At 42.8% G+C, this 14,605-nt stretch overlaps 1 protein-coding gene across 1 annotated transcript in view; it reads left to right on the top strand.

The window, feature by feature from the left end:
• Positions 1 to 1,772: 1,772 nt before the first annotated feature.
• PLA2G15 (phospholipase A2 group XV) overlaps positions 1,773 to 14,605 on the top strand; it is a 32,030-nt gene continuing 19,197 nt past the window's right edge. Inside the window, exons 1-2 of the mRNA XM_038367880.2 lie at positions 1,773 to 1,987; positions 11,322 to 11,478. Coding sequence (XP_038223808.1) covers positions 1,855 to 1,987; positions 11,322 to 11,478 — 290 coding nt within the window. The 5' untranslated portion in view covers positions 1,773 to 1,854. The remainder of the gene's footprint in view (positions 1,988 to 11,321; positions 11,479 to 14,605) is intronic.

The raw sequence follows: 14,605 nt of genomic DNA, 5'->3' as shown, positions 1-14,605 counted from the left end.
CAAATACTCACCAGCAACCACACACCACACAACAGAACCACCAACCCAGGAACCTATCCTTGCAACAAAGCCCGTTGCCAACTCTGTGCACATATCTATTCAGGGGACACCATCATAGGGCCTAATCACATCAGCCACACTATCAGAGGCTCGTTCACCTGCACATCTACCAATGTGATATATGCCATCATGTGCCAGCAATGCCCCTCTGCCATGTACATTGGTTAAACTGGACAGTCTCTACGTAAAAGAATGAATGGACACAAATCAGACGTCAAGAATTATAACATTCAAAAACCAGTAGGAGAACACTTCAATCTCTCTGGTCACTCGATTACAGACCTAAGAGTGGCTATACTTCAACAAAAAAGCTTCAAAAACAGACTCCAACGAGAGACTGCTGAATTGGAATTAATTTGCAAACTGGATACAATTAACTTAGGCTTGAATAGAGACTGGGAATGGATGAGTCATTACACAAAGTAAAACTATTTCCCCATGTTATTTCTCCCCCCCACCCCACCCCGCTGTTCCTCAGATATTCTTGTTAATTGCTGGTAATAGCCTACCTTGCTTGTCACCATGAAAGGTTTTTCTCCTTCCCCACCTCCCCCCCGCTGCTGGTGATGGCTTATCTTAAGTGATCACTCTCCTTACAGTGTGTATGATAAACCCATTGTTTCATGTTCTCTGTGTGTGTATATCAATCTCCCCTCTGTTTTTTCCACCAAATGCATCCGATAAGGTGAGCTGTAGCTCACGAAAGCTTATGCTCTAATAAATTTGTTAGTCTCTAGGTGCCACAAGTACTCCTTTTCTTTTTGCGAATACAGACTAACACGGCTGCTACTCTGAAAACTGATGTCACAGTCAGTTTTACAGATGTTTGTTAACTCTGAAGACTGAGGTGATGGTTTCAGCAGGCTATGTCCATTAACCTTTGGGATCAGCCTCCATTAAATTTGTTAGATGTTGTCACCCTCTCTTCTTTCCATGGGTGGAGAGATACCCTGGAAAATAGTTTTTGAGGTCAGACCCAGCCTCCTGGTAGGATTTGCCAATGAAGTCTCTTTCCATGTGTGGTGTTTTTTTTTTTTTTTTTTTTTTGGTGAACCTCCTTCAGAGCTATTCTGAACCTAACTGTTGTTCTTCCCTGTTCAATACTCTCTGCAGTCTCACTGTGTGAACCCCAACATCTGCTGAACCTCCTCAGGCCTTGTGAGGTAGCTATAGCAATGAATAACCGGATGAGTTTTACAGTTTACAACGTAAATGGCCCTGTCATGACTGCAGTGGCTGAGGGAGTGCAGGAGAGGAGGAGTACTTGTGGCACCTTAGAGACTAACAAATTTATGGAGAGGAGGGTGAGGGTGAGGGTGGGGGTGGTTCCTCTACTCCCAAATATTCCCCACCCTGTTGGGCATCTTTATGGCTGGTGTTATCTGCCCTGGAGTGTAAATAGCTCAGGGAAGGGCCATTTCTTGTTATGTGTCTATAAAACACCAGGGACATACAGGGAGCTGTCTATGGAGCCAAAGGACCATGGTCTGGGGGCGGGGCGGGGCTGGCAGGCGCTTGGCTCGGCCTGCGATTGGACCTCTCTTGGGGGGAGCTGCCTGAATCAGCCTCTCTGCGCTCGGTGGGTAGCGCCTGGAAAAGGAGTAGAGGCGCCTGCTCCCCGCTGATTGGCTGGGTGGGATCGGGGCGTTGATTGGCTGGGTGGTTCGGCTTTCTTGGCCGCGTCGTGCGCCGAGCGCGCGCCGCCTCACTAGGCTCTGGCCCCGGCTGCGTGGAGGGGTCCGTCCTCAAGCTCCCTCCCGTCGCTGTTGGCGCTAGGCGGCTGCGGCTCGCGGCATGAGCTGGGGAGACGGGGCCGGCGCTAGGGCCCCCCCCTTCCTCCTCCTCCTCCTCCTCCTCCTCCCCGACGGCAGCTGCCTCCCGGGCCCCAGCGACTCCCCCAGGTCCCCGGGGCCGCCTGTCGTGCTGAGTAAGGGCGGGGGATGGGGATGGGGTTGGGGCGGCGGGCTGGGTACAGGGGCCTGAGGGGGGCGGGAGGGTGGAAACTTGGGGACAGGATTGGGTACAGGAGGCTGGGGGGGCAGTGGGGTGGAAGGTTGGGGGTTGAGGAGAAAGGGTGGGGGCTGGAAGCTTGGGGACAGGATTGGGTACAGGAGGCTGGGGGGCAGTGGGGGTGGAAGGCTGGGGCTGAGGAGGAAGGGTGGGGGGCTGGAAGCTGGGGGGCAGTGGGGTGGAAGGCTGGGGCTGAGGAGGAAGGGTGGGGGCTGGAAGCTGGGGGCAGTGGGGTGGAAGGCTGGGGCTGAGGAGGAAGGGTGGGGGCTGGAAGCTGGGGGGCAGTGGGGTGGAAGGCTGGGGCTGAGGAGGAAGGGTGGGGGCTGGAAGCTTGGGGACAGGATTGGGTACAGGAGGCTGGGGGGGCAGTGGGGTGGAAGGTTGGGGGCTGAGGAGGAAGGGTGGGGGCTGGAAGCTTGGGGACAGGATTGGGTACAGGAGGCTGGGGGGGCAGTGGGGTGGAAGGTTGGGGGTTGAGGAGAAAGGGTGGGGGCTGGAAGCTTGGGGACAGGATTGGGTACAGGAGGCTGGGGGGCAGTGGGGGTGGAAGGCTGGGGGCTGAGGAGAAAGAGTGGGGTGGAAGGCTGGGGTTGTAGTCAGGGTGGAATAGTGGGGACGCAGGGCTGCAGACGAGGCCTGGAGTCAGTATGGAGGGGGGTGGAAGGTTGTTTGGGTGTCAGGTTAGTTCAGAAGGTTCAGGGTTAATTAATAGGGTATTGGTAAATTCCTGTTGTGTCTTGTTCTTTGACAGGCAGCAAGCGCTGCTTGGGCACTGGGCTGCTTGTTGGATGACCCTGCATGCAAGTCACCTGTATTACTGTAAACATTTGGTTTGCAGGGCTGCTCTGAGTTAGGCCTTGTATAGACCAGGGCTTAAGGGGTGATGTTCTTAAATGTAAACTAACACACTTTAAATGTACCTCAGACAAGGCACACTGCCTTGGGGTAGCCTAGGCTTTAACTTCACTAGTTTAGCATGTATTAAAGGCAGTGTGCCTTGTCTATATTAGGCTTTTGAAACTTCTTTTTGGCTAATGCTTGTTAATGTCACATCTTAAATCCTGCCCTAGACCAGGCTTTACTGTGCTTAACTGAACATATTTAGATGCATATGTGCGGAGTTGCAATATAGTTGAATGATCTTGGCAGTAAAAACTACCATCATGTGTAATTCACTGTACATAGGACTGATCTACACTGAACATTTTTCCAGTTAAACTGCTGATGTTATACTTCCCTGGTTGGACACTCTAATTCTGGAATAAGAGTGTCCCCATAGGGGAGTTACACCAGGGGAATAAGAGGGGCGCTTTTAATGTATTTTAAGCTGCTTCTGAAGTGGCATAAAGTAAACTGGCAAAAAGCAATTTCATGTTAGTCTGTGTTAGTCTGTATTCGCAAAAAGAAAAGGAGTACTTGTGGCACCTTAGGATGCATCCGATGAAGTGAGCTGTAGCTCACGAAAGCTTATGCTCTAATAAATTTGTTAGTCTCTAAGGTGCCACAAGTATTCCTTTTCTTATAGCAGAAAAGAGTATCTACACAGAGAGTTATAGTGATATAACTAGCAGTTTAAATTTACTCTAACTTTGTATCTGACCTTCCCCACTTTTTGTTTACAGTATTGTGAACATGCCAGAACTGGGGTGTCCTTTTGTATGTTTCCTAATATGTAGTGATATTTTCTAGGGCTTGTAGGATTCTTCTTAAGTAGTGGAGAATTAAATAGGAGCCTGTGATTCTGGTCATCAGTAAAGCACATTTTCCCCCTCCTTCATTTTTCTCCTCCCTTTATGCATTTCAAAACAGTGACTGAAAATTTACCAGACCGACTAACCAAAAGGTTAAACCACTAGCTAGGGGCCAATGCAGAGGATGCATGGGGGTGACACACTCAGTTCACACTTGGACTGTCTTAATCATATGGGTTGGAAATTTTTCTTAAAATGAAAATGTATATGCTGCTGAAATTGATTTCTAAACCCCTTCGTTTACCAGAGCAAGCTTCCCACTTGTCAGTGGCGTGTGGGCAGTGAGATTTTTTTCAAACCCTGAATCAATTCAAGTCATGTTAACAAGGGAAAACTCCCTTTCCCAAAATTTTTATTCAAGTTGAAACTTGTTCCTGAAAGAAGGGAGTTATAAATCAAAAATAGGATAGGGAAGGGATTGGGTTTCACAGTTGTTAGAAAGTAACATTAAGAATTCTACTTCATCACACAGCCCAGAAAAATCATTGCTGCTTGTTGCAGCAGTAAAGGGGTTACAAGTCCTTGCATCTGTGTTAATAAGCAATAAAAACCTAGAGGCAGAAGTTTCTTGGGTAAATATTAGGTGGGTTTTTTAAAGAAAGCTTGCAGTAAGTGTAATTGTTTGAATATTGTTTCACTCCATTTAAAACAGTTGTCGGGCTTGTTTGCTCCTGAAACTTCCCAGTGCATATGCACACATTGGTGTCAATTGGAATAGAAATGGTATGCCCCTATAAGCAATACATTCTGCATTTTCAGTATGCAAATGATGCTGATGCTGTTAACAAAAATGATTTCCAGAGAAAAAAGCTGGGAAGAGTTTTTATTGGCTTGCCATAGATGTCGAGGTCTATTTTGATTTACACAGATTAGTTGATGTGTTTAAAATGCTGCTGTTCAGAATTATTAATATTCCCTTGTTGCACAGACATTCTGAAAAAATGTATGTTGTACATTAGTTTAGATAGTAACTTAGCTGCTGCCCAATGCATTGTATTGCTATTCAGATACTGTTACAGCTTTTAAGTAGATGTCTGGACACTTGGCAGGGATGGTATAAATGTGTAGTAGTGAGAAAAGTTTAGCATCAGTTTGCTGTAATTTTCTAAACTCATGACATTAAGTGCAAGCAAAGCAATTTGCTGTGAGCCATGTTTGTGAAGATTAGGATGAAGCTTTTTTCCTCATCTACCCCACTTCTTGTTCCCTTTATAACGCAGAATCTTGGAAATAAGCTTTACTTACGTTTCAGTCCAAGCTTCTTCATGATAAAGCTGACAGTGTAATAACCACTGATCCAAATCAGACTCCAGCCACATAAGAAGTAAATGAGATTGGGTAACAATCATGTGATAAACAGATGTTGTCCATGGGACTGTATGCTTTTACTTATGAAACAGTTATGGGTATGCAAATTCCTCAGGCATGGTGAAGAAATTTTACTTAATTTATAAGATCTTGTTTCTTTTATGACAGGTTTCAGAGTGGTAGCCGTATTAGTATGTATCAGCAGAAAGAACGAGAAGTACTTGTGGCATCTTAGAGAGTGGAAATTTTAGTTTGTATTGACTTCACTAGTGCTTTTTATGTAGCCTGTTGTAAAACTGGCAAATATCTAGATAAGTTTATGTACCCCTCGGAAAATTTCTGTGTACCTCCAGTGGTATATATACCCCTGGTTGAGAATCACTGATCTAGACCATCCCTGACAACTGTTTGAAGGCTTTTAAGAACAGGTTAAAAAATGATGGAGATTCCACAACCTCCCTAGGTAATTTGTTCCAGTGCTTAACTACCCTGACAGGAAGTTTTTCTAATGTTTAATCTAAATCTCTCTTGTTGCAATTTAAAACCATTGCTTCTTATCCTGTCCTCAGTGGTTATGGAGAACAATGTGTCACTCTTCTCTTTGTAACAATCTTTTATGTACTTGAAGAATGTTATGTCCTTGCTTACTTGTCTGTTCTCAAGACTAAGCAAGCTCATTTTTTTTCCAGTCTTTCCTCTAGGTCATGTTTTTTAGAACTTTGATCATACTTGTTGCTTTCCTCTGGACTTTCTCCATCTTTCCTGAAGGCTGATGCCCAGAACTGGACACAGTACTCCAGTTGAGGCCTTATCAATGCTGAGTAGAATGGAATAATTACTACTTGTCTTGTTTACAACACTCTGGCTAATACATCTAAGAATGATGTTTACTTTTTTTGTCAACAGTATTGCATTGCATGTTTGTCATGAAATTAGAGTAGCATTTGAAATCTCAGTCTTGAGATCCCATCTTAACTAGCACTTTCAAATGTCCTAAAACTTTACCTGTGCATTCTTTTATAAATAAATAGTGTTGGTTTGGACATGCAGATTTAATAATTTTAAGCTTTTTTTATATAACCTTTCCAGTGAAAAAGGTTAGAAACCCCATTTGTAAATGAAAACAATGAGTCAGGTGGCACCTTAAAGACTAGCAGATTTATTTGGGGCATAAGCTTTTGTGGGTAAAAAATCCACTTCAGCTGCATGGAGTGAAATTTACAGATGCAGACATTATACTGAGAAGGGAGTTGCCTCACAAGTGGAGAACCAGTGTTGACAGGGCCAATTCAATCAGGGTGGATGTAGTCCACTCCTAATAATGGATGTGGAGGTGTCAATTCCAGGAGAGAGAGAGTTGCTTTTGTAGTGAGCCAGGCACTCCCAGTCCCTATTCAAGCCCAAATTAATGGTGTTAAATTTGCAAATAAAATGTAGTTCTGCAGTTTCTCTTTGAAGTCTGTTTCTGAAGTTTTTTTTGTTCAAGTATGGCTACTTTTAAATCTGTTATAGCATGTCTAGGAATATTGAAGTGTTCTCCTACTGGGTTTTTACCATGTTACCATTCCTGGTGTCCAATTTGTATCCAAACATTGTTTTTCTTCTGAAGACCTTATCGTCATATGGTTGATTCCTGCTGATTGCTTTCTACTTGATAGTCTTGCAACCAAAGTTTAAACCATTAATACTCTTCAGTTATGTTGGTAAAGGATTGCAAATCTGACTTTTTATTTTCTGAATCCAAAAGTTTATCTAAATTAGCATTGCTGGCTTTGTGTACATTCGAAGTTCACCATGAATCTTCTCACTAGATTTCTTTTGCAATCTGTATCTGTAAAATTTTGGTTGAGTGTATATAGTGATGAAACTGCTTCATTGCCAATATGGAGACCTTTTAGATTTCTCTCTAATTTGGAGAAAAGCCTTCCCAAAATAGTCCTGGTTTTATCTCGTTATTGGTTTTCATATTTACCAACTTGGCAGCTTTTTCTCTCTCTCTCACTCACTGAGTTTCCAGTTTTAAAACTCCAATATGTGGTGTCTCGGGGTTATGTGGAAATTGTGCCTTCACTGTTGGTTGAAAGGACTTAAAATGTTATCAGCCTTCAACCTTGCTAGTTCTCTACTTTATCAATCCATACCTTTAATTACAAAGACTTAACAGTAGTCAGCAGGCTGTTTTTCATGTCATCTTCTTTGTCAGATACTGGAACACATCATCATTTCTGTTAAATAACATCAGTGTTAGGTTTTTGTAGTAAGGGTATATTCTCTTTTGTAGTCACAAGTGAAACTTCTGTAAACTTGCATTAACATAATGAAGCTAGTAATTAAATGTTGTTCCTTCATCCTCTGAATTGTGATCCTCCCTAATCTGCACAGAAGTGTGATTCTTTAGCTGCTGTTTAGAAACAATGATTCCCTAATATCTCTCACCCTTATCCAAGTTTCCAAATAGTACCTTTTGTTGAAAGAGCTTGTTTTTAAAAAGCCAAAGCTTTGGGTGAGAATAAGTGTTTTATTTTGTTTTGCACTGGAAAAGACGACAATATCATCTTGTCAAGCCTTTGGCAGGCCAGCCACTGAAACTGATCAGCCATGAGTAACTAACCTAAATATTGTTATGTTTTTGTGCATCTTTCTAGTTAAGAGCTTTGGTGCAGTAGCCAAAAAAGGCACAAGATTATGTGGAATAACTTCTATAGAATAAGTTCTATAAGCAGAGACGTAAACAGCAGTTTATGGGGTTCTGAGTTTGAACTTCAATACTTTTTGAACTTTTATAATTTTTCAAGAATGTGATGCAGTGCTACAAGGCCCTAAAACCTGAGGGTGCTGCAGCACCCCCACAAACTCCTAGTTCCCAGTGTCCAACTACCCACAAACCTGCCCGGCGACCCACTCTACTGCCCCCAACCCCCTGTGTCACTCAACAGCCACCTGCTCATAGGAGCTCTTCAGCAGATTTCCAGACCCTGTCTCCCCCTCAGCGAGCCCCATCCCCTTTCAGATCAAAGCAGCAAGCTTTAAATTTTTTTAGCACACAGCTGGACTGCAGCTGTGTGCTAATTGTGCCGCATGCGGGCCACGGGTTGAGAACTGCTGGGCTAGGGGAATAGATTTGCTCACTTTTGCATACCCAACTGAAGTTCTTTATTGCTGGTGACTTTGAGAGACCTTTAGGAGTCTGTTTAAACCATATATGTACCTCAAAATTTCCACAGAAAAGAACTGGGGGGTGGGGAGGAGGAGGTGAGAGTTTAACTTTCTCCACACCCTAGTAAGAGATTGCTGGCATCAGCAATTGATGGTGATCTGCTCTCAATTAGGCCAATTTAAAATAGGAGCTCTTTTTCTCTCTCAGCAGTTACTCCTGGGTCATCAGTCTCTCTGAGCACTTTACAAGAAAGTAAAACAAGTGGCTTGCATGTTCTAGACTGGAGCAGCACTCTGAACTTTAGCAGAGTGAGCTTCTTAGAAGGTTCAATTGATGAAGGAAAAATAGAGTAATGCTATAAACTAGCATGCCCTAAGATTCAATACAAATAGCTGAACCGTGACTATTTTCCCTATTTCAAAGCCTCATTTCTTAAAATGTCCAACCCAAAGATGCAGAAGTCAAGAGATAGATATGAAGCTGTTTATTGACTAGAGACAGTGCCAGAACTTTTATTTGCTCTTATAATTGAAGTTCTCGGTCTGCCTTGTTGATTGAAAGCTATGTATCCTGTTCTGTCTAATTATTGCTGCTGTTTGTGGAAACTTATGTTCAGAGGCTGATTTCAGAAGCCTTCAGGCAAGTTATGCCAGTTTATTGCAGAGGAGCTGTGCATGACCTTGCTTTTATTATAAGTTTGTTTTAAACAGACAATATGGCTGTCTTCACTTGGCTATACATGATTCCCTGTTTGTCTACAGTGATTGGGAAATCAGTTATTTCCAAGTGTTTTTCAAAAGTAGGAAAAAGTATGTGTATACATGCAACACCTTGTACAGTCTTTATTATTTTAGAAGTGTAACTTCTTGGAAAGAAATATGTGGGAAGAGTATTGTGTAAAGTTGTGTTGGTTGGTGTGTACCACCTGTTAGCCTTTGGAGGAAAATTGGCAGCACACAATTACTATTTTTTGGATAATAGGATTTTACTATTTATAGTGCCCTATGTTTTGATTGATTAGAGTTTTGTATGATGAAAAAAATCAAACTGTAAACTCTGCAGACCTGCATTTAAAAGCCTCAAGATGCCAGGTGTACATGCTGAAAAGTGTACAGCTGCACACATGCTGAATGGACTGTTAGACCACTAGCTGGTAATATGCAAAACCCACTTACACTTGCAAACACTCAGTTTCAGTCACAGTATATGCACATGCATTTTTACATGTGGTCCTGGCTTTCTCATGTTTTGTAAACATGTCCCTAATTGTTTTAACTTCCCTTGCAATAGTGAAACCATGGTAGGAGGGGCAATAGAAAGTGGATTGGGAAGACCGTAGAAGGGAAATTTCAGAATGTTTATTTTTTGAGTCAAAAAACTTAACTGTTGAGCAAACCTACTACTGCCTTTGGAGTCAGAATATTATTTGATTGACTTTGCCACACTTTCTGTATAGAAGTCTTTTAAATCGTTGTATATGTGGAAGTTAATCCATATTGGTTCTTGATTTGTCTGTTGACGTAATCTATTCCAGACCAAAATCTGATTAATTTTTTTCTTTTACCTCAAGTGCTTGAGACAGCCATATGGCCAGTCAGAATTAGAACAGCGGTGAATCTGACAATTGTCGTAAAATGGAATGAATTGAGTCTAGTAGGAACTTGCATTGGTGCAGCACATGTACTGTTACCTCTCAAACAAAAAAAGGCAAATTCAATACATTTAAAATATCGTTAGGTAGTTGGCCTGGATTCTCCAAGAGAGCAAATAACCTCTCTTGCAGAGTAAGATGCATGGGAAAGTAACAGTGTAATGCTGCCTGAGTTGAGTCTGTCAGAGCGTTTTTGTTTGAGTTGCTCAATATCTTGCATGTTTTTAGTCTTCTCTGTGCAAGTCTTGGCACTAATGGCTGTCAGCATTTGTTTGCATTTGTCAGTTTTTTGTGTTGGAGAGAATAATAAATTGCAGAAAAGGTAAAAATATCAGACCATTTGCATGCTAACTAGGGATAGATACAATAACAGTGTCAAAGCTATAATATCAGTTCTAAAACCTGGATGCAAAGGACACAAGAATATATGTGCACATTAGTAAACTACAACTCAACTAAGTTATGTGAAATGAGGCTGTTATGCCAACAGATACAAAGGAATGAAAATAAAGCTCCAATAATGAAGTAAAAGAAAAATAGATCCAAATTCATTTTTCTGTGGGTAGTGGTGAAAATGTTAAATAAGGAATTATGCAACCAGTTAGTGTTGCAATATTCTGAAGGAAAAAATTCTGTCTTCCAAAAGCTGCTGGATTACTCTCTCTACGGGACACAGAGGTTTTTTATAAGTCTGATACAATTTGCTTATGATACCCCCGAATTCTGATAGGTTGGTGAGGCATGCTTTGCCTTTACAAAAGCCCCAACATTGTGTGTTCATCTTTGTGTGTGAGAGTTCTGTTCTTTCCTATTATTTAAACCATTTGCCTGATACAGAAGTTAGGTTTACTGTCCTGTAATTCCCTGGATTGCCCCGGAGCCTTTTTAAAAAATCACTCGCATTAGCTATCCTCCAGTCATCTGGTATGGAGTCTGATTTAAGTGATAGGTTACACACCATAGTTAGTAGTTCTGCAGTTTCATATTTGAGTTTCTTAAGAACTCGTGGGTGAATACCATCTGGTCCTGGTGGCTTCTTACTGTTTTTAATTTATCAGTTTATTCGAAAACCTTTACTGACACCTCAGTCTGGGACAGTTCTTCAGATTTGTCGCTTAAAAAGAATGGCTCAGGTTTGGGAATCTCCGTCACATCCTCTGTAGTCAAAATCGATGCAAAGAATTCATTTAGCTTCTCCGCACCAGCCTTGTCTTTCTATCATAACGCCTTTCATCCATTTACAAAATCTAGCAAGTATCTTTGCTGATGCAGTCATACAGTGGTAGAGTAGCATGGGAAATAGCATATGTAATCACTAATTCAGTAACAGGTTTTTACTTGTAGTTTGGTATTAGTATATTTCTGCTTTTTATGTTTCTTGCAGTCCCAGGGGATTTGGGTAACCAGTTGGAAGCCAAATTGGACAAACCCACAGTGGTGCACTACCTTTGTTCCAAGAAGACAGACAGTTACTTTACGCTCTGGCTGAACTTAGAATTGCTTCTGCCTGTCATCATTGACTGCTGGATAGACAATATCAGGTAGGACCACAGCCCTATCAAGAGAAGTATGGAGTTCTTCAGATTTTTCCTGCACCCTTCCCATCAGGTGCAAACACCTTACATAAATGTATGCAATCTAAAAATCTTTCTTCAAATTCATGCGTAGTAAGAAGATTTTTCACTAGCTGTTTGGGTGGTACATGAGGAGGGAAGCCTTAGGTAGGATAATGGGATAAAACTGAGGGATCTTCAGGTTGCATATCAAGAAAAGTCTCCTTTAAGTGCCTTTGTTCTTAAAAAGTGGCATAACTCTACTGCCCCATAGGCTCTCAGGAATTCAACTTGAATTTGCAATGAAGGTTCTTGAAAAAAAACCTACTAGTAATTAAAATACCAAATCTGCTTCATTAGAATATTTTTTAGTTTTAAAAATCTGTATGTGGCATTAGTGTCTTCCCTCATTAAACTTCTGATTGCTACTAGGTGTACAAAACTATTTAGCAAATCAAAATTCCCAGCTAGCAGATGTTAACTTCTTGTATAGCGCAGTACTATTAAAAATACTGCGCTAGTACATTTCTAGCTGCTGTCTATCAGCTGAACTCAAAAGGTGCTCAAAAATCCATAATGTGGTTGGTAGATTGCCAAAGTTGGGGACGGCATTTTAACATTGTTACAAGCTCACGTTTTAGCCACTTCCATTTCATTAGCATAGGAACATTTTTGAAAGTCATCTACTATGATATTTTAAATGGAACTTTAAAGCAGCTCAGCATAATTTTCTCACTCCTCTTTTCCACCTCAGGCAGAAGCCTCTGAAAGCAAGACATCTTACACCATATCCTGAATGTCTACGTTGTGTCTAGGGGAAGCAATTTCTAGAGCTGAGGGGTTTTCAGGGAGTGTCCGGTCTCCAGGTCCAAATGTTCAAATCTAGGAGATCTTAGAGCACCTCAGCTGTCTTAGCAACAATGTAGGGATAGGCCAGTCACAACCCAAACCATATTGGAATTTCTGGTTTGATGTCAGCACCTTCTATTGCATGTGGAAATTGATAGACAAGAAGCTATTATTCATTTGAAAATTGTTTTCCTCTCCGTGGCTAATGCTATGAAGTAGGTAGGCATTTATATTCACTTGATTGTCCTAGGTAGAATGTATTGCAGTACTCCAGTATGGAAGTCATAAAGGCTAAGATCTGCACTGGAGAAATTGACCAGATGAAAAAGATGTTTTTGGCCTTAGTCACTTGGAGGCCCTAAATGAGGATCTGAAAGTATCTCCAACAAACTAATCTTGTCCCTTCCTGCCCACCGGGGGAGGCAGGATCCAATATTTTACAATATCCCTTTTAGTTAAAAATAACACAACACTAAATACTTTCCTTTTGAATGTAAAATGTATGTTTCAACGGCTCTATTCCCTTGTAGTGGATACATAACACCTTTTGGACACAAAAATGGTCCCCCTTAGGGCTTATCCACACTGGACTCTTTTTTTTTTTTTTTTTTAAACCTTCAAAGGATGATTCCTGCAGGTGGGGAGTGTGCACAGCAGCCTTTACAAATGTGTTAAGTACCTTGGAGGTAAAAAATAGTCTAATGTACACAATCTGAGGGTGTCTCTTCACTGCAGAGTTCACTGAGCTCTTACATGGGTGTTTAACCCCTTCCCCATTACAATCCTCTAACCCCGTGGTCTTCAAACTTTTTTTCTGGTGACCCAGTTGAAGAAAATTGTTGATGCCCGCTACCCAATGGAGCTGGGGATGAGAGGTTTGAGGTGTGGGAGGGGCTCAGGGCTGGGGCAGAGGGTTGGGGTGCAGGGATGAGGGCTGTGGCTGGGGATGAGGGGTTTTGGGGGTGCAGGAGGGGGCTCTCTGGGGGGGCTCAGGGCTGGGGCAGGGGATTGGGGTGCATGGAGGAGGTCAGGGCTTTGGGCTCGGCGTGAGGGGTTTGGGGGGGAGCTCAGGGATGGGGCAGGGGATTGGGAAATGGGCTTACCTCGGGCAGCTCCCCGTCAGCAGCGCAGCAGGGGTGCTAAGGCAGGCTTCCTGCCTGTCCTGGCACCGCGGACCATGCTGTGCCCTGGAAGCGGCCAGCAGGTCTGGCTCCTATGCTGAGGCATGCAAGCGGCTCCGTGCGACTCTTGTTCACAAGCAAACACCCCCCCCCCCCAGCTGCCATTGGCCAGTTCCCATCTAATGGGAGTGCACAGCCAAGGCTCAGGCCGAGGGCAGCGTGTGGAGCCCCATGGCCAGCACTTCTCCCTACCCCCTCTGTCTAGGAACCGGATCTGCTGCTGACCGCTTCCGGGGTGCGGTGTCAGAACAGGTAGGGACTAGCCTGCCTTAGCCAGGCAGCACCACAGATGGGACTTTTAATGGCCTGTTTGGCGTTGCTGACCAGAGCCGCCGTGACCCAGTGCCTTGCATTCCACAACCCAGTATAAGGTGGTGACCTGCAGTTTGAAGGCCACTGCTCTAACCAAGTTTGGTGCTTTTAATCTAGATTAGCTGATCTGAGTTGAGGTACAGGCTAGAACTCTGTCTGGTAACCTGCCCATCTTGCAGGATGCAGACTAAAATCACGTGAGAGCTGATAGTCTCTGACTTTCTTGAGTGTCCCTGCATAGACATGTCCTTAGAGATGGCTTTTTTTAATGCTGTTGCCTAGAAGGCACCGCATGCTGTAAATATTTGAAGCAGATCTGATAACTTGGGTAAAGTCCAGTTCTATTTTGTAATGTAAACAGGGCTCCTAACTATGTTAATGACTTCCTTGGTCTCAGACTTTAGACTGGTTTTCAACACAATTAAGGACTCCTCTGCACCGCACTTATACTATCTCAAAGGACAAATATTATAACCAGGTCACCCAACAAGGTTATATTTGTAGTGTAAGTGTATTCTTAAGTGGCTTTTTGTTAGCTATTTTGTTACTATTTGATGAATGACCAGAGAGAAATCTAGCAAGTAGAACAGCCTAATAGAGAAGCACGGATACTCACAACACTTCCCTTTTCTGCAGGCCCCGGGCCGACAGAAATCTAACTGAAATCTAGGTTTGCATTACCTAAGATCAGTTTTACAGTTACTTGTTCTGAGCATTTGTTCTCTGCCAGATTACTCAAAATAGCTTAATTATTTCACTTATTGTAGAGACAA

Source organism: Dermochelys coriacea, chromosome 12, assembly GCF_009764565.3.
Source record: "Dermochelys coriacea isolate rDerCor1 chromosome 12, rDerCor1.pri.v4, whole genome shotgun sequence".
Classification (NCBI taxonomy): Eukaryota; Metazoa; Chordata; order Testudines; family Dermochelyidae; genus Dermochelys; species Dermochelys coriacea.
This window is presented reverse-complemented; position numbering and strand designations above follow the sequence as displayed.